Below are 15,536 nucleotides of genomic sequence, written 5' to 3' on the forward strand. Positions count from 1 at the left end.
GATGCTCAGCATCACTAGTTATGAGGAAAATGCAATGAGAAAATATAGTCCCACTAGAATGGATAACACATAAAAGATGGTCAATATTCATGTTGGAGGCAATACGGAACACATGAAACTCTCTTGCACCACTAGTGGAAATGCTGAATGGTATAATCTCTTTGGCTCTTTGGCAAAACATGTGCCTGTTTCTTATAAATACTATACATATTCCTACCCCATGACCTATAAGATTAATGTCTAGGTATATGTTTTTAAAAAATAAAAACATAAACATACACAAAGACATCTATATTAATAGTCATAGCAGCTCTTAGACACAGCCCAAGTTTCCAAAAATAGTTGAATTGACAAGCAAGTTGTTGTGACAAAATGGAATACTACCAGACATAAAAAAGAACAAACTACTGTTACATGCAGCAATATGGTTGAAACTCAAAAACATTATGCTGAGTGAAAGATGCTGGATATAAGAATATTATATGATTTCATTGAAATTAAAATTCTATAAAATGAATACTAATCTACAGTGACAATGCAGATCAGTGCTTGCTTTAAGCCAGTAACAGAGGTTGGGATAGAATGAAAAGAGGTACATATTATAAAATTCCTGAATTTTCTTCTAGTACATGTTTTCTTCTTACATTTGAATCTTTAATTCATCTGGAATTTATTTTGTTGGAAGAAGTAAAGTTAGTATGCAAATTTTCCCACAAAATATCAATCCAATCATTTGTATTTTTCTCACTGACTTAAAATGCGATCCTTTAATATAAATAGAGTTTTCAAATATATCTAGATATAATTCCTGTTTTTGTTTTTTTGGACTGTTTATTTTTGTGTCAATAGCATGCTGATTTATTATTATAGCTTCATATCTTATGTTTGAATGCATTGTATGACAGGTGTTTTCATAGTTTTTTTAATGTTTCTGATTATTTTCATATATATTTTCTTCCAAATGAATGTTAGAATTAATCTTCCAAGCATAAAACATTACTCTCTGTAATGTATGTTCTATGGAAAAAGGAATTTATGTTTTTATAATATTTATCTATCTAAATACATAGTATATATCCCTCTTTTAGTAAGTTATTTTGATTCTTGAAAGGGTTTAACTAGTTGTCATATTAGTCCTATGCATTTCTTATTAAGTCTATACTAAGGAATTTGATGTTTTTTCGAGATATCATGACGGAAAGAATTTTTACAATAGTATATTCTAAATGGTTTGTGTAGACAATTTCTAAAAAATTATATATTTATTTCATAGTATGCTAATGCACATATTCTATTGTTGTAATCATTTTAGCTGATTTCCATTGGTTTTCATGATACCCATTAATTTGATCTATGAATAATAGTTTTGCCATATATTTTCCAAAAATTATAGCTCTTATTTTCCTATCTAACTGGTTTGCTAGCACTTTCTGGGCTTTTGCCTTGTTTCTACATTTGGAGGAAAATTTTCTAGTGATCTAGTGATTCACCATTATGCTTGATCCTACTTGTTATTTTTTATTCGTAAATTTGTTTAGATGTAGACATAGATATGTAGGTCAACACTGTAATTGGATAATTATTTTCTTACTAATTGTTCCTTTACAGTTCAGGAATGAATGTCAAAGTTTATGAAGTACTTTTTTTATCTAAAACCATTGTTTCAAGCTACTTAACCTTAAGTAAAGTATGGTGTTTCTGGATGCAATGTACCCCTGAGAACCCCAAGTTGAAAAGCAGAGCTCAATAATACACCTCTTATTGTTCAGTTCAGTGTCTGCTACACTATCCACATTTAAAACATGTTCATTGATGATCTCATTTGTACCTATTTAATTTCACTTTAAGAGGTTTGTTTGAATGTGAAAGAGGGTAGTTCATTTATTAAAAGATATTTTTTCTGAAAATTATTTCTTTTCCCATTCCTAAACATTTATCTCAAAATCATTTTAAAGGGCATTTTTATTATAGTCATCCTGTACCTTAACTCTGCCTCATTCCTACGAGAAACACAAGAACTATACAGGGAGGATGTATGAGGACCTTTTGTTTGCCTCAAATAAGAAAATCTCTTCATAAATTAAAATATGCTGAATTATGAAAGATGCGTACATTAAAAGTAGAAAATGTACATATGAAGGAAAACATTTGAACACTTCGTTTTGACTGTAATTTTGTTTTGTATGTTGCACCGAAAGGCCTGATATTGACTGGAACTTCTTTCAGCTTTGTTGTGAATAGAGGATGATATCCTGGTCATTAGTGATGCAGACACTGATTCACACTGAGCTGCTTTCCTCTTAGCTGTTGACCTCTGTTTCTTCCATATGAATTCAAAATAGAGCTTTTGAGTGTGAAATTTGTTATCTCAAAGTCTGTCACACATTATCTTTATGTCTTCATAGTTGCCAAACTCTGAAATTGTCATGACAACTCTGGGAAGCTCTTACTATTATTATCCTCATCATCCCCGTTTTATGCCCAGGAAAACTGAAATACAGAGAGGTGAAATCACTTGACCAAGAACATTTTGCTGAGAAGGTCAACCCTCAGGTTTATGCCCTGATCTGACCGATTCCAAATCCAGCATCCTTTCCATAACACCTGTTGCCCTATTTATGCCCCTTCACCTATTGATATGCTAACTCAACTTTTCTTCCTCCCTTCTTCTGCCCCTTCTATGCAGGCCCGTGACCTAGGTGTAGACTAAGAAGTGGAGTCATGCTTCACACGGCCATATCATGCTGGCAGCCATTCCTGGGTCTGGCTGTGGTGTTAATCTTCATGGGATCCACCATTGGCTGCCCTGCTCGCTGTGAGTGCTCTGCTCAGAACAAATCTGTTAGCTGTCACAGAAGGCGGTTGATCGCCATCCCAGAGGGCATTCCTATCGAAACCAAAATCTTGGACCTCAGTAAAAACAGGCTAAAAAGTGTCAACCCTGAAGAATTCGTATCATATCCTCTGCTGGAAGAAATAGACTTGAGTGACAACATCATCGCCAATGTGGAACCTGGAGCATTCAACAATCTCTTTAACCTGCGTTCCCTCCGCCTAAAAGGCAATCGTCTGAAGTTGGTCCCTTTGGGGGTATTTACGGGGCTGTCCAATCTCACCAAGCTCGACATTAGTGAGAATAAGATTGTCATTTTACTAGACTACATGTTCCAGGATCTACATAACTTGAAGTCTCTAGAAGTGGGGGACAATGATTTGGTTTATATATCACACAGGGCATTCAGTGGGCTACTTAGTTTAGAGCAGCTCACCCTGGAGAAATGCAACTTAACAGCAGTACCAACAGAAGCCCTGTCCCACCTCCGCAGCCTCATCAGCCTGCATCTGAAGCATCTCAGTATCAACAATATGCCCGTGTATGCCTTTAAAAGACTGTTCCACCTGAAACACCTAGAGATTGACTATTGGCCTTTACTGGATATGATGCCTGCCAATAGCCTTTACGGTCTCAACCTCACATCCCTTTCAATCACCAACACCAATCTGTCTACTGTACCTTTCCTCGCCTTTAAACACCTGGTATACCTGACTCACCTTAACCTCTCCTACAATCCCATCAGCACTATTGAAGCAGGCATGTTCTCTGACCTGATCCGCCTTCAGGAGCTTCATATAGTGGGGGCCCAGCTCCGCACCATTGAACCTCACTCCTTCCAAGGGCTCCACTTCCTACGCGTGCTCAACGTGTCTCAGAACCTGCTGGAAACTTTGGAAGAGAATGCCTTCTCTTCCCCTAGGGCTCTGGAGGTCCTGAGCATTAACAACAACCCTCTGGCCTGTGACTGCCGCCTTCTCTGGATCTTGCAGCGACAGCCCACCCTGCAGTTTGGTGGCCAGCAACCCATGTGTGCTGGCCCAGACACCATTCGTGAGAGGTCATTCAAGGATTTCCATAGCACTGCCCTTTCTTTTTACTTTACCTGCAAAAAACCCAAAATCCGTGAAAAGAAGTTGCAGCATCTGCTAGTAGATGAAGGGCAGACGGTCCAGCTAGAATGCAATGCAGATGGAGACCCACAGCCTGTGATTTCCTGGGTGACACCCCGAAGGCGTTTCATCACCACCAAGTCCAATGGAAGAGCCACTGTATTGGCAGACGGCACCTTGGAAATCCGCTTTGCCCAGGATCAAGACAGTGGGATGTATGTTTGCATCGCTAGCAATGCTGCGGGGAATGACACCTTCACAGCCTCCTTAACTGTGAAAGGATTCGCTTCAGATCGCTTTCTTTATGCGAACAGGACCCCTATGTACATGACCGACTCCAATGACACCATTTCCAATGGCACCAATGCCAATACATTTTCCTTGGACCTTAAAACAATACTAGTGTCGACAGCTATGGGCTGCTTCACATTCCTGGGAGTGGTTTTATTTTGTTTTCTTCTCCTTTTTGTGTGGAGCCGAGGGAAAGGCAAGCACAAAAACAGCATTGACCTTGAGTATGTGCCCAGAAAAAACAATGGTGCTGTTGCAGAAGGGGAGGTAGCTGGACCCAGGAGGTTCAACATGAAAATGATTTGAAGGCCCAGCCCTCACACTACTGTCTCTGTCAATGTTGGTAATCAGTAAGGCAGTATGACACAAGAAATTACGAGATGAAGAGGCAGCCGTATGCAGCTGCCCCTGTGTCAAAAGCAGGGTCTATGGAAGCAGCAGGACTTCCAATGGAGACTCTCCATCAAAAGGCAGGCAGGCATGTGTCAGAGCCCTCCCACACAGTGGGATACTAAATGTTTGCATTGCAAATATTGGCATTCTGGGGATCTCAGTAATGAACCTGAATCTTTGGCTCACGCTCACGGACAATTATTCAGCATTTTCTACCGCTGCAAAAACAAAAGAAAAAATAAAGAACAACCTACAGTGTAGGATTTACATATTAAAAAGACACGTTGGTCTAAAACATACTCTACAGAAAAATTTGTATCTATGATTATCATTTGTTAAAGCCTTGCATCATACCATATTGTTGGTTCAGCACCACAAAGAGATCAATATATTCTTTTCTTTTTTTTTTGAAACATATATGCTGTACATGTTTTAAAGCAATATGAATGAGAGGTTGTGCTTTTAGTTACTCACCACTATAGATCCAAGTGTGATTTCACCTTCCGTTACCGACAGATGACCCTGAGACTAGATCCCTGGAGTTCTGGGCGGAGATATGTTGAGAGATGTGTGTGTCTGATGTAGGATGCTAAGAAACAGGACCCAAGGCAAAACTGCTCAACTCTGTTAACTTCTGTTACGATAAATAAAGGCATGTGCCTAGTTTTGATACAGAATGGAATATTTTTTATACTTGTAATATCACACTGGACCAGTTTACTGTAACAAAGCCCTTGGTTTCTCCAGAAGGTGGTGCACCACTAGATGTACCTGTAAAATGCAAGGTAGGTCTTAATAATGAAAATGATCCATTTAATCACTCCTTGATTTTACTTTCCACAGTCACTACTAGCAGGTTAATAGAAAATGGAAGAAGAGGTAACGGTTACAAATAACCATAGGATAATATTCACCAGTAGCTAAGATCAAGAATTCAGATTTCAAAGGCTCTCTGAATAAGAAAGAGTTCTTCTCAGATGCCAACACAGGGTGATACATGCATAACATGATGTTAATGCAAACAAGGATCTCTCTAAAACATGACAGCTGCCTGCGTGCTATATTGCTGCTACTGAAGAGAACACCTAGCTTCTGCCACTCTGATGTTCTCTATTTGAATACTGTACACACAGTATTACCTTGAATAGACAACTTCAGGGTTTCTTCCTGCTTCCTTACCAATTAGATTTGGGTTTTACTTTGACAATTATCTTGAGTAGAAAAGAGGAATTTGTCTTGTTTTTAAGAACTGAGAAAAAACAAGATGGATTTTTAAAAATTTACTGATTTTTTTTTCTCCACTGAAGAAAAAGCAAGATTATAGCCCTATACATATGTTAAGTTGTGCTGATTTTTTTCTCTCTCTCTCTGACCCAAGGACATTTGTCAACTTCACTTTGTATTAATGGCTGTTACTCAAAGTTAAACATTCCAGTTTTTAAAAACTGGTGTCATGCCATGACCACCAGTGATCTGGTTCAATGGAGGCATAGATTCATTTGGCTAAATATTCGGCGAATGACTTTCAAAGTGTATGGTTCTACAATCCGAGAAAGCATTGAATGTGGACTGTGTTCATGAAATGTCACATATTTAATCAGCATAGATCTGGTAGGAAATATCTAGTCACATTTTGAATAACATGTAAGCTGGAGTAGAAGGTCTCTGGGGTTTGCTTCTTGACATATTGGATTGGTGGGTTGATAGTCAAAAGGCTGTCTTTTTTTAGTTTGAAATTTGAAATCTTGAGGAACTTTAATAAAATTAAATTGAACCCAGTAAAAATAGGACAAGCCCAGAAATTGGTTTGCCAATCAGATAGCAACAGTTAAACCCATTTCTCCCTTCATAAAAGGTGGAAAATACAATGAAAGATTAAAGAATTACCTGTTCAATTCATTTTGCATGTGACTTTTCTGATGATTATCATAGATCTTTTAGAATTTTATTTCCCATTTGTGCCAAATACCTTATTTATATCAAACAATGCAAATCAAGCTCTGCTGCAAACTCTATCACAAATCCAACTTGTGTGCCAATGGAATGGGGCCTTTAAAATTTAAAAATTAACAAAGTTAAAGTAGAGATTTCCAAAAAACTTCCAAAAATGAATAGAAGCTACTTTATTTTGCAGCACTGTCTGAAGTAGTATTCAACTAATTGTCAAAAAAGAAAGAGAAACATTGAGCAATTAATAAAAAGGCTTTGTGTTTCTGATGGCTCTTTTGTCAAAATAAAAGTTGGCCAAAAACAGCTGAGTAAAATGAAATTGGGTTTAAATGTACCCATCCATAAAAAAGAGTTAGTTAGCTATTATTCATCCCATTGGAAGAAAAGAGACTGGTTTTTCTCAGAGGTCCCATACTCTAATCTATGGAACAATATCTATTTAAGATATTTCTAAGCATTTTTCCAGAAAAAGAGTCCTGTTGACCAATATATTGGGGAAATGCATCCTGTAACCACCTTTAGAGATTCAAAGTCTGTATGAGCCTAATAAATCCTCCGAAAAGTCCTGTAAACAAGAATCCTGTTTGATATTGTTTATTTTTGGGCTTCACTAATTTGTATGAGCAGAAGGCACTTTCTGTCATGCTGTAACTGTTAAGATTTTCAAAAACTAGGCCTCCATAGAACTCAGACTGGCCAACTTTACACTAGACTAGTACTCTTCTGAAGTGTTCCTCAACCTAATGTTTCTAATAAGAGTAAAAATACTGTTTGATTTGGCCTTCAATAGATTACAAAAAAAAAAAATTACCTGTGTCAGTGTTCAGATCATAAAAGTATACTGACCAGATATTCCCAGGGCAATTGGCTACTTTTTCCCTGAAGCATCCATCATAGTAATGGATTAACAGGTAATTAAATGGACGTTCAACTTTCTACACCCTCACTGTTAGAGCAGATCTTGGGGTCCTTTTTGTGTCTGCGAAGCTCTTGTATCCATTGACTGAAACACTGGTGCTTTAGTGTTCAGTTTCACAAAGGGATTCATGAATTTTCCCTTATGGCTTCTGATTACCTCTTTGTTATATCAACTAGAGCATGGTAGAGCATAACAGCTCATACCAGCACATGGGTCAAATTATTTGCTTACATATGACATCTCTGAGTCATTTTCTTCCCAGAGGCTTTGTTTCAAAGTATCCCAGGAAGAAATATGGTTGTTTGGCCCAGCATGTCATTCCAGTTGGTTTTCATTCCACTCTGGTTTTGCTCAACATTCTCAGAAGTTTTGCTTATTACTGATATCTCCCTTAGTAGGAAAAACACATTCAGAAGTTGCTCTACAGTATTTAGGATGGATTTTTTTCTTCATTGTTCCATCAAATCATTTGTACTCCTCAGTTCTTACAGGAGTCCAGAAGTTGCAATCTTCTGCGACTTTTTAAAAAAGAATTATTTAAATGTCATTTGCATTGAAGCCTGACTTTTGTTACTTTACTTTACTCTGATACAAACACATGCATTTTTATATCAGAGGTACAACAGGGAGGAGGTGATCTCGGAGAAATAAAATTTAGTTGAGTCCCATGTAAATTAACTTACACTTTCAGGCTCTCTCTTCATCTGTGTGTCGAGACATTTAACTTCAAGGGATGTGCTCAGAAGCTGTTCAACAACACTGAATATGTCTTCAGGATTTCTAGAAAAGAAAAAAGAACTACATAATTTTCAGCTTAGAAGTCTAAGACCAAATGTAAAGATATATCAAGAATTTAAAGAAGGTTCGAGGGAGACACTTGGACCCATTTTAATCCTGTTTTCTTTATTGCCAGTTTTTATACTTATTATCTCCTACTTGAAGAAGAATCAGAGATTATGTTCTTCCTTGACTTTCAATGGTGTCCTTTTTATACCTTTTTTCTATGACCCAGTCACCTATAGCTCGCATGAGCTATTAAATGGATTTTGTGGCATCTGGATCTAGCAACAAAACCTTTGGGACCAAAGCCATTCATTCTACTTGGCACTTAGGTAAAGATTTATTATCTCTATTACTATAATTAACATTCATTGTTTGTTACACTCATATATCATGTGCCCGGTTATTTCCATTGATTTTCCACCACTGGCTTTGGCAGCTCCATTCAATTCCTTTCAGCTAAAACCCTTGATATTTTCTGATTGAGGAGTTTGGGAATTATTCTGCCTTTGGGTATAGAAAGCCTTGAGGAATGAAATGTTATTTGACTTGTTGATTTTTTGAATTTTCTATTTTGGTTAGGCAACAGAGGGTGTTTCCTGGTACTTTGGCAAACACTTGATAGGAATCTCTCAGTGATGCTCCCCTTTTCCCCTTCAGACGCCATTCCCAAAAGAGCCTTCTCATTTACACTCCAGCTGGGAAAGGACAGCTTTATGGCACAGGTCTACAAGATGAAATGATAGCTGAGTGCTGTGATCTGTAGCTCCATTAACCTAATAAACATTGAGTCCAGGAGCCATATGTCTAGGCTTGCAAGGTTTAGCCAAGGAAACAATGTTTTAAATCAACAATTAATGACAGGTTTTCGACTCTCAAGTTGGTTTGTCTGTTTGGAGAACAGTAAGTGTAACTGCATGTTTTCTCAAAAGATGGTAGGGACTAGAACTTCCTTATCTTGTGTGAGATTTCTAACAGATGGCCTGGGATAAAATGTTTCCAACAACAACAACAAAAGACATAATTAAGATATTTGTAAAAGGCTTATTTTTCTAAAATAGGACTGGGACTGATGCTCCTCTTTCCAAATTTGGGAGTTTATCATGACAAGCTTGCCTGTGCCCTAGACTGCCCTTTTCAGGTTTATCAAGGTCTTTAATACATCTTCTCCCTCCCTGACCCCCTTCTGCCTGGAGAAGATCCTGAATAGGAAGGAGAAAAAGAGCAGGAACTAAACTCCCCTAAGACAGCCCACAGAAGGAGAAAAGCACTGGTATTCCCCCACATTGACTCCTTTCCTGATGCAGCAACTGAAACGATCCTTCACTCTCCTCCTCTGCCTACTCACCACTGTCACTTCTGAGCTGCTGCCATGCCTCATCAATGAATGATCTCTCCAGGGATAAGTCTTCTTTCATTGGTAACTGAGATTCTTGGGTAATTGTTAAACTGGAAATTGCTCTTAAAAAAAAAAAAAAACCCTCCAGCTATCTCACATAACACTTTAAAAGTTAAGACTTACCATTCACATAATCACAAGCTGACAGCAATCTGCAGGTTGAGTGATTCTGATTTTTTTCCTCTCTCTCTTCCAGAAGCAGGTGGGTTGATACAATGCCAACCTTAAATAGAAAGCTTTATTTATAGCCTGAGCAGAATGAGTAAAGAGTTGGCATCATCAAGAGAGTACTTCACATTTTAAGGAAGGCTTTATCTTTAATATGCAAAATAGTCATTAGAAGACAACAAAAAATGCAAATTTATGTTTTACTAAATTGCTTAACTAAATTAATTCCAATAAACTTCAAAAGATAACTGTCCAATTGAAGATGGGTCAGAGTCAAATACTTTATGCCTGTTCTAAAAGGACCCAAAAGAAAGGAGAAATTTGATTGCCATGTTAACTTACTTCATTTTCTTGCATACCTCCTATTCTAAATTGCTTTAATATCTTTAACTTACACTGCAATATACACAATAAAATCAACAATACAATATAATCAAATAATAATTATACTGGAGATTAATTCAGACTTGAAAAAAAAATTTCATTCTTTACAACAACGTATGTCCAGCAGCAAACTGACTTATATACATATCTGTGTGATAACAAGAGATTGGAATTGAATCATGAACAAACTTTGTATAGAGGCTATTTGGAAGAAAACATGCTCTTTTTCTCCCCAGTTATAAAATCAGGTATATCATAAACACCTGAGTTGCTTCATACACAAGACAGTTGTCTTCACATTTTTTCCATATGGTATAGAATGCCCCAAATCATAATTAATTTAAAAGCTACTGTTTATATATACATATATAAATATGTGGGGTAGGGTGGTTTGATTTTTTTGTAAGTGTTTATAACTGTTTTAAAAGTTGATAATCTTGAGCAGGAGAAAAAGAAAGAAAGAGAATGTCTGTGTTTTCCCTTAATGTCTTTTATCAACAATCCTATTTTGAGACTATCTCATGATTGAAAGTTAATAACCAACAACCTAACAAAACTTTTTCTAAATATGCCTGATTGTTTTTATTTTCAAAAATTTACTGCTAATGACAAGAGTATCTTGACTAAGTTTTGCATCTCATTAGCGAGTATTGCTTAATTGTTGTGGGCATTTTTTTTTCACATGTAAAAACTAGTTAACTTATTTTATAACATGTAAAATAAGTTAAGAAAATATGTTTTCTTTGCTGATGAAAGGGCTTAAGCAGCTGACATCTTGGTTAAATTCATTGAGGTATTAATATGAAATGCAATGCAAGACAATTGGAGTCATATAAAAACTATTTTCTTATTGAGAAAAGTAGGTTATATGGGTCTCACAGGGAACATGAGGTAGCACTGTATTAATCAGCAACCAGCAATACTGTCAGAGCCCACGCAGGTCCATTGACAACTCATTCAAATGCTAAGGCGAATGGAGACAACTCGGAGAGGTATCAAAAGACAGGCTATCCAGCTACAGAAGTAAAGTTACAGCGGGGTCATAGTTCAACCTGCTGGGTATCCATATTTATGTAATATCAACCACACTCTAAAGATATTCTTCTTCAGTGGAGCTAAATCCTGTATCACTTGCAAAATTATCCCAAATTCATTTGACTTAATTACATAAGCAAGTAATGGGCATAACTTAAGGCATGAAATCTATTTGAGCAAAAACGGACGGGTTCAGTAAGCCATACATACACCACCACCATCTAGTTTTTCTTAGTTAGCCTTCACTCAGCCAAATGATTCAAAACATTGTGTCAGGTAGGAAGGCACAAAAAAATTAAAAAGAGAAACATCTTCAGTCTTCAAGCAAATTGAAACAAGGGAAAGAGAAAATTGTCTAGTGTTAAAGAGGAAACGAATTGAAAATTTAGAAACTCCTCGGGCTGAGAGTGAAGATGCTCGCTTTACCTTCTGTACTTGAGCGACTGGGCTTCAGGGAGATATATTCAAGTAGGTGTCATCATCTAGGATATCACCTTCACTCGCTGTGGCTCATTAGGTGGTTTCTGGTGAAGAAGGCAGAAAGCTGACAATAATGGTACCTGGAAGTCACATTGTTAGATAACAAGAAATTAGGATTCACCTCCAGGAAACAACACACACACACATACTAAGACTTAGCTAAAAGTCAGAAAAGGTCCCTTTGCTATTTATTGTGTTTGGTTTGTTGTTGTTGTTGTTTGAGACAGTCTCATTCTGTAGCCAGGCTAGAGTACAATGGCGCGAACTCGGCTCACTGCAACCTCTGCCACCCAGGTTCCAGCGATTCTCTTCCCTCAGCCTCCGGAGTAGCTGCGATTACAGGTGCCCACCACACCTGGCTAATTTTTATATATTTTTTAGTAGAGACGGGGCTTCACCATGTTGGCTGGGATGGTCTCAATCTCCTGACCTGGTGATCCTCCCGCCTCGGCCTCCCAAAGTGCTGGAATTACAGGCGTGAGCCACTGTGCCTAGCCTGCTATTCTTTAATTGCAAAATGAAGAGCTTTCCCCTAGAGAGAGAATTTCTTCTTGAAAATTTTCTGTTAATACCAGAGCTGCTCTGGTCAGAGTCACATCTCTAACAGTGGGCTTTTATTTTATGCTACTAAATCAGTATGACTGAAACAGCCATTTCGCATGAACATAGTTTTGAATGTGTTGGATATACATCTCTGCCAATCAGTATTAGGAGTTGTCCAGTAAACTCAGCAATCAGGGATAAGATGGTCTCAATACTTCAGGACTTGTACTTAAACAATGGGAAGAAGATAATATAATGAAGTTAAAGCTATACTCAGTGGCCTGGCTTCTGGCTCTGCACTTTACAGATTTTCTGGTCATGTATTACTTCATAAAATTTAGAAGTTCATCAGAGTTTTGTGTTACCGTTGGTTTGGTTTCTTCGTTCTCTCATTTTCCTCTGTCATGAGCATACTGCCCTTGCTACATGGCTGTCAGTGTTTTTGTGTTGTTCAATACAGTCGAAATAAAAATTAGGAGTTTCTACCTACTCCCTGTAAGGCAGATAAGCTTACTGTACAACCTTATATTCCTTTCTTAATTACTGCATTATCAGACCTCAAGCACAGGAGGTGAAGATCCATGCGGAATAAAGCAAAGTTAAGGAGAAACTTGAGAAATGTGAGGGGAAATTTACCTACTATTTCTGCCACCGATTGGTGGAAAATCCGAAAACACTGGCTTCTACGGCTTGTCACACTGGTGCCTTTCATCAACTCTTATAAATAACTAAATGCAAAAATTATGACCCTCTATCAAAAAATTGAATTGGGAAGGAGATCCCTTATTATAGCTATGCAGGCATAGTTTTATTCCATAATATTGTCATTGGTAAATCAGGACATGTCAATAAATCTCTCAAAATAGTATATGTATCTTAATGGCAGAATGATACATATATACATGTATATTACTAAGAACTATCTGGAGAAAAGGAAAAAGATAAGGCAGATGGAAAACGTGGATTCTCACTCTTCTGTTTGGCTGCTAATAAAGAAAACTAAGAACTCACGTGAATCACCAGAGTGTCAGGGTCTCAGAGCTGAAAACCCAAGGAGTCTCTACAAAAACAACAGACTGCTAGAGAGGATACCTCTTTGATTGAAATACCTAAATCTTTTATGTGATTGTAAAAGCTATATCTATGTGAATAATTTTGTATTGTCACATTTGGAGATAAATTTGATTACTAGATCCACATCTAAGGCAGAAGTGACATTGTCATATTGGTAGATAAATGTGTTTGTTCGATCCCCATCCAAGACAGAAGTAGCGTTTATGTGAACCCTTTTCTAACGACAGCATCACTATCCATATTATTTCCAAGCACAAGAGATCAAGTATGCTGGAACCATAGCACAGAGGCAATTCACTGCATCTAGTCTATTCCTGTAGCCATGGGCTATTAGCTGGATGTACAAAAGACTAATAGGTTACATCCATTCTATACATGCAGGGCTCTCAGAAAAGTTAAACCAACACTTCTTCAAACCCGCACACACAAATCGTACTGTGGCATCCAGAATTTCTTTAAGCCTCATGCTGTATTAGTACAAACATCCTACAGGGAATTAATTCACTGAGCACAGAATAAATGTATAATGCAAAGAGATTACCAAGTCTGCTCCACCACCTTGATTTATATAAGCTCTTCTATTTTAGCAACACCTGGAGAATCCAGTGGTCTGTGCTTCAACCGTCTCAAGAGCCCTTCATGGCACTGCTGTAAGAAAGTTGCTGGCTTTAATGCAGGGCTGGTTTCAATATAGGGCAGCTGTTTTCTGCTGTGAGTCTTTTGGGGGAAAAAAAATAGGTTCATCGAAATTGAAAGTAACTGACAAATGTATCCTGGCTGGTGAGTCTAGGGAGAGTAGTTCATTGTTCAGGTAGTTCAGTATATTTTCAAAAGAGCATTTTATACAAATTGAAGAACACAAGCATTTCAAATAAATGGCAATGATCATATAAGCATATATAAGATAATTTAATTGCAGAGGAAAATGGGTGATGTTTGTGCATATCACACTGCCTCGAATATTGATCTGGAGTTCGTTTCCAAATTGATAAGTAAATACATTCTATATTGAAAATGATTTTAAATGTTTCTGTATTTTTATCTTTTAAATACGGCCAATAATTGGCTTAAATTCATGACCACAGAATATTCAGAAATCTACTCAATTCTTTCCTTCTCATCCTTGATTAGAAGTTAAAACTTAGATTCCTCTGGCTTTGTTTTAAAAGATACAGAAAATTTAGTTTTCCACCTATCCAACCACAATCTCTTTTCATTCATTTACTCATTTATTTAATTATGCAACATCTACTGAGTATCCATTATCATAAGAATTGAGCAGCCCATCTCTGAAGTCGTCACCAAACTGTGATTCAAACATTAATCCTGTGTTTCTCCACGTTAACGCCTTTGGCTTCCATATTGATCGCAACCTGTGTCTCATTCTAACATCTAAATCATGTGGTTTAGAGACAGGCCTTACTGTCTACCAGGCCAGGCACAATCCTGGTGTTAAGGACCTACCTGCTTTAATGATCCACTCTCAGGGAGTCAGAACAGTTAAATACTAAAAAGACAAGGATCTGGAGTAAGAGTCCCTAGCTAGGGCTGTGTCACTGGATTCATGTTTCTTTATGGGCAAGCTACTTAACATGTCTGCATCCCCATCTCTCAAAATAACCATAACACTACCTACCTCACAAGGGTGCTGTGAGGCTTACCATGAAAAGCATGAGGAAATGGTATGTAGAACTGGGGACCTAGTAGAAAGGTGCTACAGGATTACAGTAACTAGATGTCATTGAGTATGAACCCCGCTTTCCCTAGGAGCCCCAGGTCTGCCAGAATGTCTAATCTCTTCACAACTAGAATATAAAATGGTGTTGGCCATGGATTGGCTTGGTTTATCTTTAATGTCATTGACTTTTACAAAATTCATAACAATACCCTCTTTCTTGGAGAGATGCTCTATTGAAGAAATTATTAATTTTAACAAAGGAGAACGAAAATGATTCACTTCCAGGTGCTGGGTGTGGGAGAACAGTTATTTATATCAATAGGAAACAAGAGTTTGAATGGGTGTCTTCAAGGGGATGCATTTTATTGGAGACATTTATTGCCTGGGGCTTTCTGTTTTCAGTCTGACTCCCCAGCTTTCTGTATCATTGTTTTAACTTACATCCCCTTTTCTCCTTTATTGGAAGAGAAGCTGTAATTCTCATTTCATGATAATTC

General features: G+C 37.5%; 1 protein-coding gene and 1 long non-coding RNA gene across 5 annotated transcripts in view; one reads left to right on the forward strand and one right to left on the reverse strand.

Annotated features, from left to right (window-relative positions):
• The window catches only part of LINGO2 (leucine rich repeat and Ig domain containing 2), a 1,269,869-nt gene extending 1,264,997 nt beyond the window's left edge, over positions 1-4,872 (forward strand). For all 4 annotated transcript variants that reach the window (XM_032300226.1, XM_032300225.1, XM_032300227.1 and 1 more), the window contains one exon: positions 2,687-4,872. In XM_032300226.1, coding sequence (XP_032156117.1) covers positions 2,722-4,542 — 1,821 coding nt within the window. In that variant the 5' untranslated portion in view covers positions 2,687-2,721 and the 3' untranslated portion in view covers positions 4,543-4,872. The remainder of the gene's footprint in view (positions 1-2,686) is intronic.
• A 447-nt stretch (positions 4,873-5,319) lies between these two features.
• On the reverse strand, positions 5,320-12,015 carry LOC116566166. Its single transcript, XR_004275768.1, has 4 exons — positions 11,691-12,015; positions 9,801-9,900; positions 8,182-8,278; positions 5,320-5,400 (listed from the first exon to the last, which is right to left on the reverse strand). It is a non-coding gene; the product is annotated as an uncharacterized LOC116566166 (long non-coding RNA).
• Positions 12,016-15,536: the final 3,521 nt, after the last annotated feature.

This window comes from Sapajus apella, unplaced genomic scaffold (genome assembly GCF_009761245.1).
Source record: "Sapajus apella isolate SASKATOON/1434 unplaced genomic scaffold, GSC_monkey_1.0 scaffold42, whole genome shotgun sequence".
NCBI lineage: Eukaryota > Metazoa > Chordata > Mammalia > Primates > Cebidae > Sapajus > Sapajus apella.